This window comes from Sarcophilus harrisii, chromosome 4 (assembly GCF_902635505.1).
Source record: "Sarcophilus harrisii chromosome 4, mSarHar1.11, whole genome shotgun sequence".
Taxonomy (NCBI): Eukaryota; Metazoa; Chordata; class Mammalia; order Dasyuromorphia; family Dasyuridae; genus Sarcophilus; species Sarcophilus harrisii.
Window position 1 is genome coordinate 19,848,552 of NC_045429.1, and position 14,449 is coordinate 19,863,000.

The window sequence follows — 14,449 nt, forward strand, 5'->3', positions numbered from 1 at the left end:
TCACATTAGCCAAGGCTGCAGCCCTTCCTGTCCCCAACTCCCCTACCCCCAAATGCAGGTGCATTGATATATTCATGGATCTTCCTTGGACATAAATCACTTTGCTTGGAGATCTGTTCCTCTGAAAAAAAATGTGATGCCGAGGTGTCTGCTAACTACTGCTGCTGTTAAGAGTCTGTCATTACTCCTTTAATACAGATCATTAACATTCACAGAACCTTAACTACAGCAGCACTAACGAGCACGGCTGTAATATAGAGTTTCCACATAAATATCCATCGATGCTGACACCCCTTCTCTCTTGGTACAGTAATTCGCCTTTTCTAGATAAATCATCGCATTATGGCTTTCTCTTTCTCCCTAACTGCCATTATTAGAGGTTGTGGAAGAATAATGAACAAACTCTGGTTTAAAAAAAAAAGGAGAACAAAAAGATAAATGAATGCTCTTTTGGAATCAAGAAATGAATTGGCTATGGCATTCGCAGCTCTGCCCAGACAGAACCAAGCCAGTGTGGTACAATGGAAAATGCCTTGACCAAAGAGTGAGGACTAAATTCAAACCCTTCCCTGTCATTTACTAGTTATGGGATCTTGGCAAGCCACTTAACTTCACAGCCTCGATTCCCTCATCTGAAAAATGGTTCCCATTTAGAAGTGAGGATCTTAAGATATAGTTTAATATATTTTATAAAATAAATAAATGTATTTAATTTATGAAATAAATAGAATTATTAAATGAATAAATAAAAAACATTATTATTATGTTTTCTAAGTTACTTGGAAAATAGAGCGACCTGAGCCAAAACAAGGCATCCCTGGCAAATTGGAGAGTGTCCGAGATGGTAAAGGACCTTACACTCACACTATATAAGTATAGTTGAAGGAAATGGGCCATTTAGGAAGCAAAGACTCAAGGGAGATATGTTCGGTATCTTTAAGTATTTGAGCAGTTCTTTGAATGAGAAACTGGGCTTATTCTGCTTGGCTCTAGAGACTAGAATGAAGACCATTGGTAGAATTATATAGAAGAGTCCAAGTCTAGGTGACAGAAACTCCCTAATGTTAAGTACAGTCCCTTTAGGCTGCTGGAGGAGGCAAGAGGGAGTTGCCCCTCGGTGGAGTGTCCAAGCAAAGGTCATAGGGGACCACTTCTTGCTATGCCATAAAAGGGGGCTGTTGTTTAGGTAAGGGCAACCTAGTTCACCTTGGAGCTTCCTTTTCATTCTGCAGTTTGGTGATTTATGATTTGGAGTACAATCAGAGCTAGGCTGAAGCACAGGAAGAGAGTGGGCTGGGTTTAGTGGCTAGTCTTGGAGGGAGGCTGGACTGAGGGCACAGGGAGAGGTCACTCATCAGAACAAAGAGAGCAGTTGCCAGCAGGAGAACCAAGTAAACCAGAGTAGGTCACCAAGAGAGAAGCGAGTCGAACAGGCAAATGGGAAATGGCAAACTGAAGAAGCCTGGATGTCAGCCAATGACAGTGCCGGTGGTTAGTCTAGGGAGGGACAGGGACAGGAAAGCAGGATGCAGTCTGGGTATTCCCCTGCAGAACTACATCTCAAGAGCAATGGGCAACATCTGGAGCACAGTACAGCAGGGAGCTGACATCACTCCTGGGACCAGGTTGGGAGAGCTGGAAGAGCCCTCAGAACATGGGGTGTTAGAACAGAGCGTTAGAGCCAGAAAGTTCTTAGAACATAAAATAGGAATACAGAGAATGTCAGAGCTGGAAGAGCCTTTAGAATTTAGGAATTTTAGAACAGAGTGTTGAAGCTGAAGGGAATCTTAGAACATAGAATGTTAAAACAGACACTGTCAGTGCTGGAACAGCTTTGAAACATGAGATGTATGAACAGAGAATTAAAGTTGGAAAGGGTGCTTAGAAAAGAGAATGGTAGAACCAAGAATGGCAGAGCCCAGAGGGAACCTTAGAACATAGAATGCTAGAACAGAAAATATCAGAGCTGAAAAAGACCTTAAAACATAGAACATTAGAACGGACTATTAAAAACAAAAGGGACCTTAGAATACACAGTGTCAAAGTGAGAAAGGACTTGACTTTTATCTAGGACTATAATCATCCAAGACATTATGAAGGCCAGAGGGGAACTGGTAGTTCATTGCCAAAATTGGACAGTAGTGACGGTAAGCAGAGGAAGCAGGTGAGCTTAGGAAGGGTGGGCAATGGTATAGCACTCCTTGGGTCACTTCCCTCTTTGTACATACTTAGAATGAGTGTGGAGCACCCCAAGATATTCAAGTCCATGCATTCTGTGGTGCTTCCTGTTCCTCCCCAGATACCCAAACCTTCTTTCAAATTACTTCCCCAGGCTCTGTACGGAGCTCACTATCTAAGTATTGTCTCTCCCTTCAAATATAAGCTCCCAGAGCATAAGTTTTAGATTTTTATTGTTTTTGTCTCTGTATTCTTGACAATATAAAAGCTTAACAAGTGCTTATTGACTGACTGATTGCAGGTCTCAGACAGGAACAGTGTTTACCAGAACAGGGGACTCTGAGCAATGATAAATCTCTGTTAGACATTCAGCTTAGAGCTGCATCTCTGATTGCCCTGGCGGAGCTCACTCCTTCTCACTTTCTAAGGGTCTGATGCCCAGTGATGGGCAATGGGGGGCAGCGGAGAAGATGAATGGGCTCCTGGAAAGATGGGACTTTTCACACAAGTCACTGAGTGACAAGTAGGAATGGTCTGAGATCTCCTTTTAATGTGGTAGAATAACCAGCCTCTTAAAGGCAACAGCACAGAAACCCAGTGACCTGAAAAGCTCTGTGCGGCTCGTATTCTCTCACAGGCAGGAAAAAGCTCTCTTGTTGTGGGTTCCCAAACTCGGTTCTCTAGTAGCATCTTCTCCCCGGCTCCCTTTCTTCACCTATCATACAGCTCTGTTAGCATATCACCTTCTTTCTCTCCAGTAGTTTGGCAATCCAGCTTTCTTTATCACAAATATTATTCCATCTTGGCAAGCTGTCATCGAACGTCTGGCTTTTTTCTTCCATCTTTTTTTAATCTCATAGTCTCAGCTATTTATGTTTCTTTCCTGGTGTTAAAATGTCCCAGACTCTCTCCTTCTTGTCAATAGGGTTGGACATGCACCTGTGGTATGGGATGGCTTCGGCCCTACCAGGCAGGAGGATGAGTGTGAGAGACAACAGTGGGGACTGGTTTCTGGCAAGGCAATGATCCATGGGGCTCCATACTCTTTCCCTTGTAGTCCTATCATTTAGGGCAGTGAGAGGATACAGTGCAGAGAGGGTAGAGCTTGGAATCAAGAAGGCCTGAGTTCAAATTCAGCCTCAGATACTTAGTAGCTGTGTGACCCTAGTCAAGTCATTTAGCCCTGTTTGCCTCTTTTTCTCATCTGTAAAATGGAGAGAATTATATAGTACTTTTTCCCTGGTGTTGATATTAGAATCAAATGAGATGATAATAAAGCATGTAGAACAGTGCCTGACACATCGAAGGCACAATGGAAATGTTCATCAGGGTTTTTCATCATGACAGCACTTCATTCTAATCCATGTGTGGTAGAAAACAGCTTTACTAATAATAAGTCAAAAGTCTATATTAAGCTTCTAATAGGAAGGAAAGAAGGAAGCAGGAAGAGAAGGAGGGAAGGCAGGAAGGGAGAGAGGGAAGGAAGGAAGGAAGGAAGGAAGGAAGGAAGGAAGGAAGGAAGGAAGGAAGGAAGGAAGGAAGGAAGGAAGGAAGAAGGAAAGAAAGAAAGAAAGAAAGAAAGAAAGAAAGAAAGAAAGAAAGAAAGAAAGAAAGAAAGAAAGGAAGGAAGGAAGAAAAACAGAAAGGAAGGAAGGAAGAGAGAGAGAAAGAGAAAGAAAGAAAGAAAGAAAGAAAGAAAGAAAGAAGAGGGAGGAAGGATAGATGGAAAAAAAGTATTATAATATGTTTTAAGGTTTGCTTTTGTAAATATTGTCTCATTGTTTAATCCTCACAACAAACTTGAGAGATAGGTATTATTGTATTATTGTCCCAATTCTACAGTTGAAAAAGCTGAGGCAGACAGTGGGTAAGTTACTTACTCAAAGTTACATAACTAGTAAGTGTCTGAGATTGCATTTGCTCTCAGCTCTTCCTAACTTCTAGCTGTCTCGTGCCAGATAGGATAGAAAGACAAATAGAAACGAGCCCCTACTCTCAACAAGCTTATATTTTATAGGGAACAAAACATGTACAAATATGAGCCCAAAAAAGAATGTGTAAGTATAGGCAAGTATGTAAAAACATGAAGCACTTAGAATTTAGGTGACTACTGGCATTTAGAAGGGGAAAGGAGCCCAGCTGAAAAGCTTTTTAAAAATCTCCCAGAGATTTTTGGAAAAACCTCCCTCTCTATCATTTCTAAATTGAACTTCCTTTTTTTCCCCTAAAATGCACCTGTGATTCCATCAGTGTAGGGACCTTCCAAGTGACAGAAATCTCTCCATTAGTGCAGACCAGTATCTTCTTTCCAACCTAGAACTTTAGAATGCTGCCTAAGACCCTGAAGTTATGTGATTTGTCTAGGAATACACATCAAGAGGTGGGGCTTGTATCCAAGTCTTCCTAACTTGAGACTGGCTAGCCAACCATATCATGTAATCTTTAAAACCCTCCCTAATAGCAGAAAAAAAGAACTATACAGACTGACAATGTATACGGCATTCTGCCCTGGTAGTACCCCACTTTTCTTCTGAGAGGAGGAGCATATATTTCAATACTTGTCTGAGAGACATATCGATTGATATTTCAGTTGCTTGGGTTCAGCTTCCTCTTAATAATTTTTCATTTACCTGAATGTCATTTTTTTCTCCTTTGCTAATTTTTTTTTTGTTGTTTATTTTTTAATTCCACAATCTCTACATTCAAGTGGATATTTCTTGCAGATTTTCCCTGATCATTTCCTAAGCTCTTTCTGCTCCGGGCCTAGGGTTACCCTTTCGGAAGTTTATTTTCATACTTTGCTCAAAGCTACAAAGAAGCATTTCCTCAGTTAATTGCTAAAGTTTGCTTTCCTCAGAATATGTCATTTTTTCATTCTGGTCATTGTATCCAAAATATGGCTAGCATACAATAAGCATTTCATAAATGCTTATTGTTGGTTTTTCAATACTAAAGCTCTTCTTCTTTCTCAATTTCCTTCAAGTCTAGTACTTCTTCATATCTTACTAAAGAGAGAGGAAGGGAAATTTCATCATAATATAAGGAAGATTTGCCCCATAGATAGTCTAAGCTACCTCACATAAAAAGGATAGATAGTGAGTTCTCCGTCCCCGGGGATGTTCAAATGAGGCTGCATGAACATCGGTCAAAAAAATTTTAGAGAAGATTCATCCTTCAGGCATGGGTCAAGCATGTTGCCATGGGAGGAACTTCCTCGGCTAAAGATTCCAGACTTTAAAAGCAGAGATAATTCATCTATCCTAGAGGAAACAGAAATGCTAGGTTGCCACACTGTTCACCAGAGACAGAAATTGGGAATTTGTCTCATCAGCCCAAGACATCACTAGTAATGGAGCTTTTAAAAAAGCTCAAAAAATCCAGTTAGAGGGCCTGGCATCATGATATTATCCTAAGCTAGCTATTAATTGATTACTCAAAGGCACCATAACCAAATATGCAAATTCAGTGTCTCAAGAGTAAATTCTTAGATATTTTTAACAGTTCATCAAACTGGTACAAGCCCTAGATTGGAAGTGAGAAGGTTTGGGGCTCTAGTCCTTACTTCCAATAGTTAATAGCTATTGGATAAACAACTTTCCATTTCTAAGACTGCTTCAATATCCATAAAATGGGTCTAATGGTTTTTCAACTGCCTGCCTCACAAGGTAAAGTAATTTTATTAGTGTAGGACACTGTCCATAATAAAGAGAAGCAATAATGGTACCATTCTGGTGAAATAACAAGACAATTTAATTGTGTCCTGATTCCATAAAAAAAGAAAAGGAAAGGTTTGATGGGATACTGTAAAGTCTCAGTGAGGCCATCTGTTCCAGCCTGGCAAACAGTTATTGAAAATCCACTTCAAGATCTTCATTGAGGGAGAACCTTCTCCCACCATTTACTAGCTGTGTGATCTGGATGGATAGAAGGCACAATGAAGAGAGAACTGGATCTAGAATCAGGAAAATCTCAGTTCAAATCCTATCCCAGATACTTACTAGTTGTGTGACTGCAGGCAAGTCACGTAATTCCCTTCTGCCTCAGTTTTTTCATCTGTTAAATAAGAAAGTTAAATTTAATGGAATCAAGTTTTCTTCCAGCTCCACATCTATGATGGTAGATCATCAGACTTCTTTGTGTCATTCTTCTGTCATTCTTCCTTTAAAAAATGAAGATATGGAACCCAATGATTTCTAAGGTCCCTTTTAATTCCAGATCTATGACCTTCTGGTGAAGTCACCTGATCTCTCTGAGACTCATTTTCCTTGAGTGTAAAAGGAGAGAGCTGGACTAAATGGTGTCCCCTCTAGTTCTGTGATCCAATTATCTATGTCTCTGTAGAGACCTCTGAATAATTATGGCACGTTTTCAACCATGGACTTTTCTGAAACAGAGGCAGAACATTTTTTAATGATTTAATTCATTTTTTACTCTCCTGGCAACGAAACAATATCAAGACAAACCAAGGAAGATCTTCCACATGTTGAGTGGACCACTTTTGCTGATGTGTGGAGAGGAGAGAACTGGGATGGGCAGGAGGGTAGGCAGTGACTTGAGCTCTCAGATGGTACTTCCAAATGGACGCGCCACTTCACAGATCTATCTATTGGAGCATATTTGAGAATTTTTGACATCAATCATTCAGATGCCATTTCGGAGTTGAAAATGTTATTCTATTTATGGTCTGTCCCATTTGCTAGTATCCCAGATCCTTCACACCATCCAAAGAGTCCCCAGAAGCCTTCCAGGCCAAACCATGGCTGAAGCACAAATCCTAACAAACAGCAGAGCAGGGGGTTTTTATAGTCATTCATAGTTTTGAACGAAAAGCTGGATTGAGTAATGTACCATGTTAGGAGATCATAATAATCTCCTAATTTTGTACAGTGCTTTTAACTCTTCCAAAGCATTCACCCATCTGTTCCCTCATTGGGTCGTCACAGCAACCATGGGAGGAAAGTAGAAGGGGAGTTATTATCACCATAGAACAGATGAAGCAGCCAAACTTCAGACATTTGAAGTGAGTTGCCTAAGGTTGTGTAACAAGCTAGAGAAGTCACTAAATCCGGGACACAGGTCTTTGAATTCCAGATCCCCGAGGGTTTTTTCCATTAGACCCCGATGCACGGCAGCTCAACAAACAAATTCCAACAGGGAAAGAAGAAGGGGGGAAAAATCACAGCAAAAAAAAAATTGTGGCCTAGAACGGCTGTCAGAGCAGCCGGTAGATCTCTCCCCACATGGTTTTTCCTTTGATGTCACATCTCTCCATGTATAATTTCCTCCAATTTGCTCCAATTTCAGCGTCTGCCTGTGCTCTCCAGGCTCAGTTTTACCTCCATCCAATATTTCTTATTGGCGCTTGAAGGCCATCTGGGCCGCCATAGCATCCTTTCCCAGAGACGTATTGCAGTGAGAAGGGAGGGCCCCCCTTCCCTCTGTTTGTACAGATTCTTCCAAGAGAGTGGTGTGCAAATATTCTCATCTCATTGAGAGCAGGCCATACCACTCCATGGTGGTTTGAACTCCCCAAACTTTTCAGCGATAGGACCAGTGCCAGATTTTTTTTTGTTCTTTGCAAAGTTCCTGAATGTTCACCAATAAATGAGGGAATCAGTTGACAAGCTTTTATTAAGCATGAATGGATCAGTCAATAAGCATTTATTATGTGTCACAGAGTCAAGAAGACCTAAACTGAGTCCTGCCACAAACACCATCTGTCTGACCTGAAAGGTCACTTAACCTCTCTCCACCTCATTTCCTCATCTGTAAAACAGGTATTATAATAGTGTCTCTTGAGCTTGTTATGAGGAGTAAATGAGTTAACACATATAAAATGCTTTGCAAAATTTGCAGTGGTCTATAAATATGTTGTTGATGCTGATGTGGATGGAGTACCAGGTCAAAAGTCAGGAAAGTGCATTTTTCTGAGTTCAAATGTGACTTCAGACATTTACTAGCTGGGTGATCCTGGGCAAGTCACTTCACCCCTTCTGCCTCAGTCTCCTCATCTGTAAAATGATCTGAAGGATGGCAACCCACTTCAGTTTCTTTGCAAAGAAAACCCCAAATGGGATGTTGAAGAGTGGGACACAATTAAAATGGACTTTAGAACCAAAACAATAACAAGGATGATGATTGCCATGTACTGTGCGTGGCCTGGCCATCTTATTTGTAAACTCAGTCTTACAGAGTTAACACCGCAGTTAAACAGCCTGAAGATGGTCATGGTACATGACCTTGTACATATTAGGAGCAATACTTAAAACCAGGCCATTCAGATTTCAAGATGAGCTCTCTCTCTACTAAGTTCCAGCGTTTCCACTCATGTTTCCCTTCAGCCACATAAGCCATTGTCAGATAGCTTCCATGGCCTTCATCCTACTCCAAGGAAAGGATTGCATCTAAGTGTCAGCTTCAGATTTTGCTCACCTTCCTGCACAATTAAAAAATGTTCCCAACCCTTGCCTAATGTCTAGCAGAGGATTCAAAATTCTCTTCATTTAAAGAACACAGATTGAAATATTTTATGGCTAAGTGATTCATAGATTCCTATTTTTATTGACTTAAGGTTGAAAGGGATTTCATCTATTCAGATCACAGATAAAATCCATTGAGGTTGAGTTATTGATGTAAAGTCATAGGGGAAGGGAATAGACGAACTGGAGATTTTAGAAGCAGAAGACTTGAGTTCCCTATCTCTGCTGCTCACCTATGTGATCTTGGATAGGAAAGCTCAGTTTTTGCATCTGTTCAACGAGGTGGTTTGACGATCTGGCCAGTGAGGTCCTGTTCACATCTAAGTTCATGATCCTTCATTCCTGGGCCCCTTAGCCCCAAATCCATTACTATTTTCCACTGTTCCCCAATGGGATATAAACTCCCCAGGAGTGGGGACTGTTTATCTTTGTCTTTGCATCCACAGTGACTGACACAAGGTATAATGACTGGCCACCATGATATGATCATACAGAGACATCAAATGCAACTTCCTCTTTAACATAGAAGGAAACTGAGACCAAATCCTGACCAAATAATGCACTGCTAATAAATGTCCAAAGCAGCATCTGGAATAATGTCGTCTTGATTCCAAATCTGGTATTCCAGCTTTTCCACTTAGCAACGACAACAATAATAATAAATAATATCTAGGATTTCTATTTTAAGTTTTGCAGGATGCTTTATATACATGCATCATCCCAAAAGTCTTTGTGCAGATTTAATCTCATTTGATTTTCAAAACAATTGTATGAGGTAGGTTCTATAATTATCCCCATTCCACAATTAAAGAAACTGAGACCAAGAGAGGTTAAGTTACCTGCCCAGTACTAGAGCAGAATTTGAATTCAAGTCTTCTAGAGCAGAATTTGAACTCAAGTTTTCTACACTCTCATGAAGATAAGTGTAAATTTAAGGAAAATAATCACATTTTAAAAGTGCTTTATTTTGCAAATCTCTTTACCTTCTTTATAGCATTTGAACCTTAAAAAATCTTGATGACTTTATTTCAATGTGTTTTTCTTTTCATCTTATGCATTTCAAAACATGATTCTGAAAAGGGATCCATAAACTTCCCCAGATTGCCAGAGGAATTCACGAAACATACACAAAATTTGGAACCCTTGTCCCAAAGGCAATAGGGAACCCTAGAATCTTCTTGATCGGGGGACTAATGGCATCTCACCAGAGCTTCGGAACGCTTAACTTTGTCGGTTGTATGAACTGTTGGAGAGGAGAGAATCGAAGTACTCAGAGAGAGGGTACTCTTGCAGTCATCTAATGAAAAATTGGAATGGCCATACTGTGCTCTATTCTGGAAAATAAACAGGATGAATAAATCATGGAAATAAAACCTGTGGATCCATGTAGGGCCAGAGGGAAAAAAGCAAGAGAGGTCAGAGAATTAGAGGAAAACCTGCGGCGTCTGATCGGGAAACAGCCACTCCATTCAAGAGAAAGATGTGACAATGAGAAGGAATATTTATGGACCACGTCTGACACCTTGGAAGGATGTCAGGCAACCAGAAAGCTTTGAGTCTTTTGTCTTTTGGTTTTTGAGATATTATATAGACAGAAATCAATTATTTATGTCTTTCTTCCATTTGGCCCATCTGTCTGTCATCCCTCTAGCTTGCTAGACGCACTGCTTTCCATCCCTTCTCTGACAAGACCTAGGAAAGTGACTGCTCGTGCTTGAATGAATGAGTTTGAGCAAACATTTCTGATTCTTCCAAGGAGATAGATAACTCTCCACTAGGGTGTGGCTTCTTTGTTCAATTAGAGGCAACACAGGAAAAAAGAATAGTGTTGATGGGAGAATCAGCTCTGGAAAGGTGTGGATTCAGATTCTACCTGTGTGACTCTGGGCATTTGTAAAACAATCGTAATTGTGATACCTCCATTATGAAGTTGTCACAAGGCCCAGATGAGGTCACAGCTGTACAGTACGTGGCAGACTTTAATGTGCTCTATTAATATTTATTTTATCACTTGCCGAATTAAACCGAATTGAACCCACTGTTGTCTTCTTGGGAGGTGACAATCTCATGCCTCCGCAAGGTAGCCTCCCATATTTTCACCAGCAGGAATATGATTTGTTGATATTGTTGTTGTTTTATGAGAACCAGAGGGTGTTTGTCAAATTTATTTAAATCATCAATCATGTTGTATAGCTATTTTCTTTTTTATATTGGACACACATAATGAGATTTTGGACACTAAAATGTTTTTTTTATTAAAAGCTGTGATCTAGAGCCCATCTGGGGAGACTAACTCATAAATCCATAGGAAAGAACAAATTTATAAAGGTTATAAAGGCACAGACTTAACTTTTAGGTCGCAGTCTTGGTTATAATTTACCTTTTCATTTATTCATTCATTCGAGAAACAAGCAAACATTACTAAGCACCTACTGTGTACAAATCACTGTATTAGGTCCTAGGAGTAACAGAGAGCTTATTGGAATCAAGGTGTCCATCTTTATGAGTTCTTTATTCTAGTGACAGGACAAGATAGAAATACAAATAGCTGGGACACACATATTATATGACATTCTTCAGAAAGGTGTAAACCCCGGCAAGTTGTGCAAACAATGAATTGCTGCTTCTGTCTCGGCAGAGTAGCCTTCAGATTTGACTACCAATGGTAACCTGAGATGCCTGGAAAGGGGCCAGTATGGCACTGAGTGCAGGCAAATAAGTCTGATTTTTATTCTATGGGCAATAAAGGGCTCCTGAAAATATTTGAGACCGGACTTAAGTAGAGAGAAGACTGTTCTGGGAATCGTATTCAAATATGGATGGGAAGGGTGGGAGGTGAAGCAAAAAATGTATTAATTGCCTGCTATGTGCCAAGCATTTTGTTAAATCTTTACAGATATTATCTAGGTTGCATAAAAATCTGCTTCAGTCTGGCAAGTAGATGTTCTAAAGACAAAGAATGTCCCCCCCACAAAAAAATAAAACAAAACAGAAAACAAGCTCCTCATGTGCCTCTTGCTCAAATAGCTCATACGGTGCCTTTTGCTGTCCTGTTGAGTAAAGAAAGTGTATTTGGCTGATTCATAAAAAGAGAGACCACTGGGGGCTCAGAGCCCATCTTCATTCATCCCATGTAGAATATGTGAATCCTCTCTGTGAATTCTAACTCAGACACCCTGCGATTGTAGAATCATCATGATAAAGAGGCCAGAAAATCCAACTTTACAGATTAGGGAAACTGAGATAAAGGGAGGCTTAAGGACCCATCACTCTAATGCCTCTCAGACTCCATTCTTACTACCTCCAAGAGAAAGAGAAAATACTCTGAATTTTAAAGCCTTTTACAAGCTGGCCCTTCTCTCCCTTCTCAATCTTGTAATCATCTACCTATTCTCTGATTTAATGACTCTGGCCCTCTCCCAGGTCTGGGCCTTTTTCCTGAGTGTTTCCTGGGCCTGGCAAGCCCTGCATCCTTACCTCTGCCTCCAGGCCTTGTTGGCTTCCTTTAAGGCTCAGCTTAACCCATCTTGTACAAGAAGCTCTCCCCTCCTCTGCCAACTGTTAGTTCCTTCCCTTCTGATTGGATCCCCCCCTTGCTCTGTATATATTTTGTGTGAACATCATCATTTGTATGTGTTCTCTCCCATCAGAAAGTGAGCACCTGGGGGGAGTCCTGTTATTTAGTAGATGTTTAATGAACATTTGTTGCTAATTACTGATCGCCCAAATTCTGAAGCCAGATTTGAACTCAGATCTTCCTGACCCCAAGAATCCCTATTGAATGCTGCCTCATCAATCAGTATTGTGTGTCCTCGCAATAATCATACTGATCCTGAGAATGATTGCTGACATTTCTACAGCATTATTACGATCACAAACCATATTATAGACATTATTTCATGTGTTTCTTACAATAAGCCTAAGAGAAATACTATCCCCATTTAACAGATGAGAAAACTAAGATTAAGTCATCTGGCCATGGGCACAGAACCAAGCAGACATTTAAAGGAGGATTCTAGTCCAGGAATCCCTAACCTCACAGTCTCACAGAGAGCCCATCCATTTTTAAACTTCTCTGATCCTCAGGTAGCTCTTTCTTATGTTGCACTGAAATCAGAATCCCTGTGGCTGGGCATCCAGGAGGCACCGGTTCTAGAATCAGGAGCACCTGAGTTCAAATATAACCTCAGACTCTTGACTCTAACTAGCAGTGTGAACTCTGGGAACATCACTTAACTCCGATTGCTTTGCAAAAGAATAGGAAAAAAAGAATAAAAACGAATCCCTGTGGCTTCCATCTCTTGCTCTTAATTCAGGCTGTTGGGGCTAAGGAGATGTAACCCTTGTTCCAAAAAAAAAAAAAAAAATGACTGTGTTCAAGGCTTCCTATCTCTAAGTGAAACATATCCAGTATATTGAACACTTGCTTATAGGACATGGTTTCTTGTCCCTTCCCCATCCTAGTCACCGGCAACTATCCCACAAACTATGTGCAAGGTTTTGTACTAGATCCTATGAAGGGAAAGAAAACAAAATGAAGGACCACCCTCAGAGGGCTTAGAGGTTCCTAGAGGGGGACATGGGAATTGAAGAGGGTGAATTTATGTGTAATACAGGACTCTAAAGAAATTTTGCCACAGTTATGACCAACACAATTCTTACCATTACCATTGCTTCTATAGGCTACACTAAAAAACCACATCATTTTGAGGAAGGAACTTGGTTGAACGGTGGCCTTGACTGGCTATGTTCATCATGCAAACCATCCTCACAGTTTAGAAATTCTCTCTTATTTCTGGACAAATCTCAGTCCAATTAATGTCAAGATCAGTCACCTGTTGCTCATAATCGCCCAAAAGGTCAGGTGAATATCTGACCTTGTGAAGAATAAAAAAGCAATGCCTTCTGACGACAGACTGAACTGAGCCTGACTCTTAAAAATGTGTACAATCATAGGGACCCATTATCAATCAGGTATTTAATTAAATTCAATTAGCTCTCAGAGGTGCCTCCACCAGGTAGTTTAGACAAGTAGATGGCCACTCAGTTAATTTTCTCAATAGGAGGATCACCAAGGCACTTGAATTTCCGCATTTTAACTATGCTAATTCAGAGATGATGAAATTTATTCTTCAAAGATATTTCTAGCTTGTTAAAATTATCCAGCTAATGATAACCAGTATAAGAGTTTGTACTTTAACCAAAATAAGGATAACATTTTTAAATGTACCTATGACTCATTTGACTGTTCCACTAACCATTCATGTTCAAAGTAATTTCTAAATCACAGGATTTCCATTGTATATAATGGACTCGGTTGATTTGAGTTCATCTCAATTGTAACACCAGCCAAGTGACTTTGAGCAAGTCACTGAATTCTTCAAGATTTATTGTGACAGTCTGTAAAATTGGGCTAATAATAAGTGGCTAGTCACCCTGTGGGGTTATTGTGAGGAATATAAACATTCCAGTGTTTGTTTTCATTTTTACGTATTGTGATTTGGAGGATCAAATGGCACAGTGTTCTAGTAGTAACAGTGTTTCAGCTGCTTGTAGGGGGCCAGAGATCCCAGGCAACATCCTCATCTTCATCAATTCATGCCATGATGTGTCTCATTTCATGTCCCTTCGTCATGCCTTCCAGTTCCAGAATGGTCACTCCTTTGATGACTTTGAAGAGCGCTTTGCAGCAGCCATGCCGGTAAGACTGGGAGGTCCCTCTTCAGGTCACTTATTACAGTTGTCTTCGTGTCATTCATTTCATTTTCATGCATCATCCCTTGTGGTTTCAG

At 40.4% G+C, this 14,449-nt stretch overlaps 1 protein-coding gene across 7 annotated transcripts in view; it reads left to right on the plus strand.

The window, feature by feature from the left end:
- The window catches only part of DAB1 (DAB adaptor protein 1), a 701,566-nt gene that overhangs the window by 643,272 nt on the left and 43,845 nt on the right, over positions 1 to 14,449 (plus strand). For 5 of the 7 annotated variants that reach the window (XM_031969031.1, XM_031969032.1, XM_031969030.1 and 2 more), the window contains one exon: positions 14,302 to 14,358. The exons of the other annotated variants lie outside the window; for them this stretch is intronic. In XM_031969031.1, the coding sequence (XP_031824891.1) occupies positions 14,302 to 14,358 (57 nt within the window). The remainder of the gene's footprint in view (positions 1 to 14,301; positions 14,359 to 14,449) is intronic. 7 annotated transcript variants of the gene reach the window in all.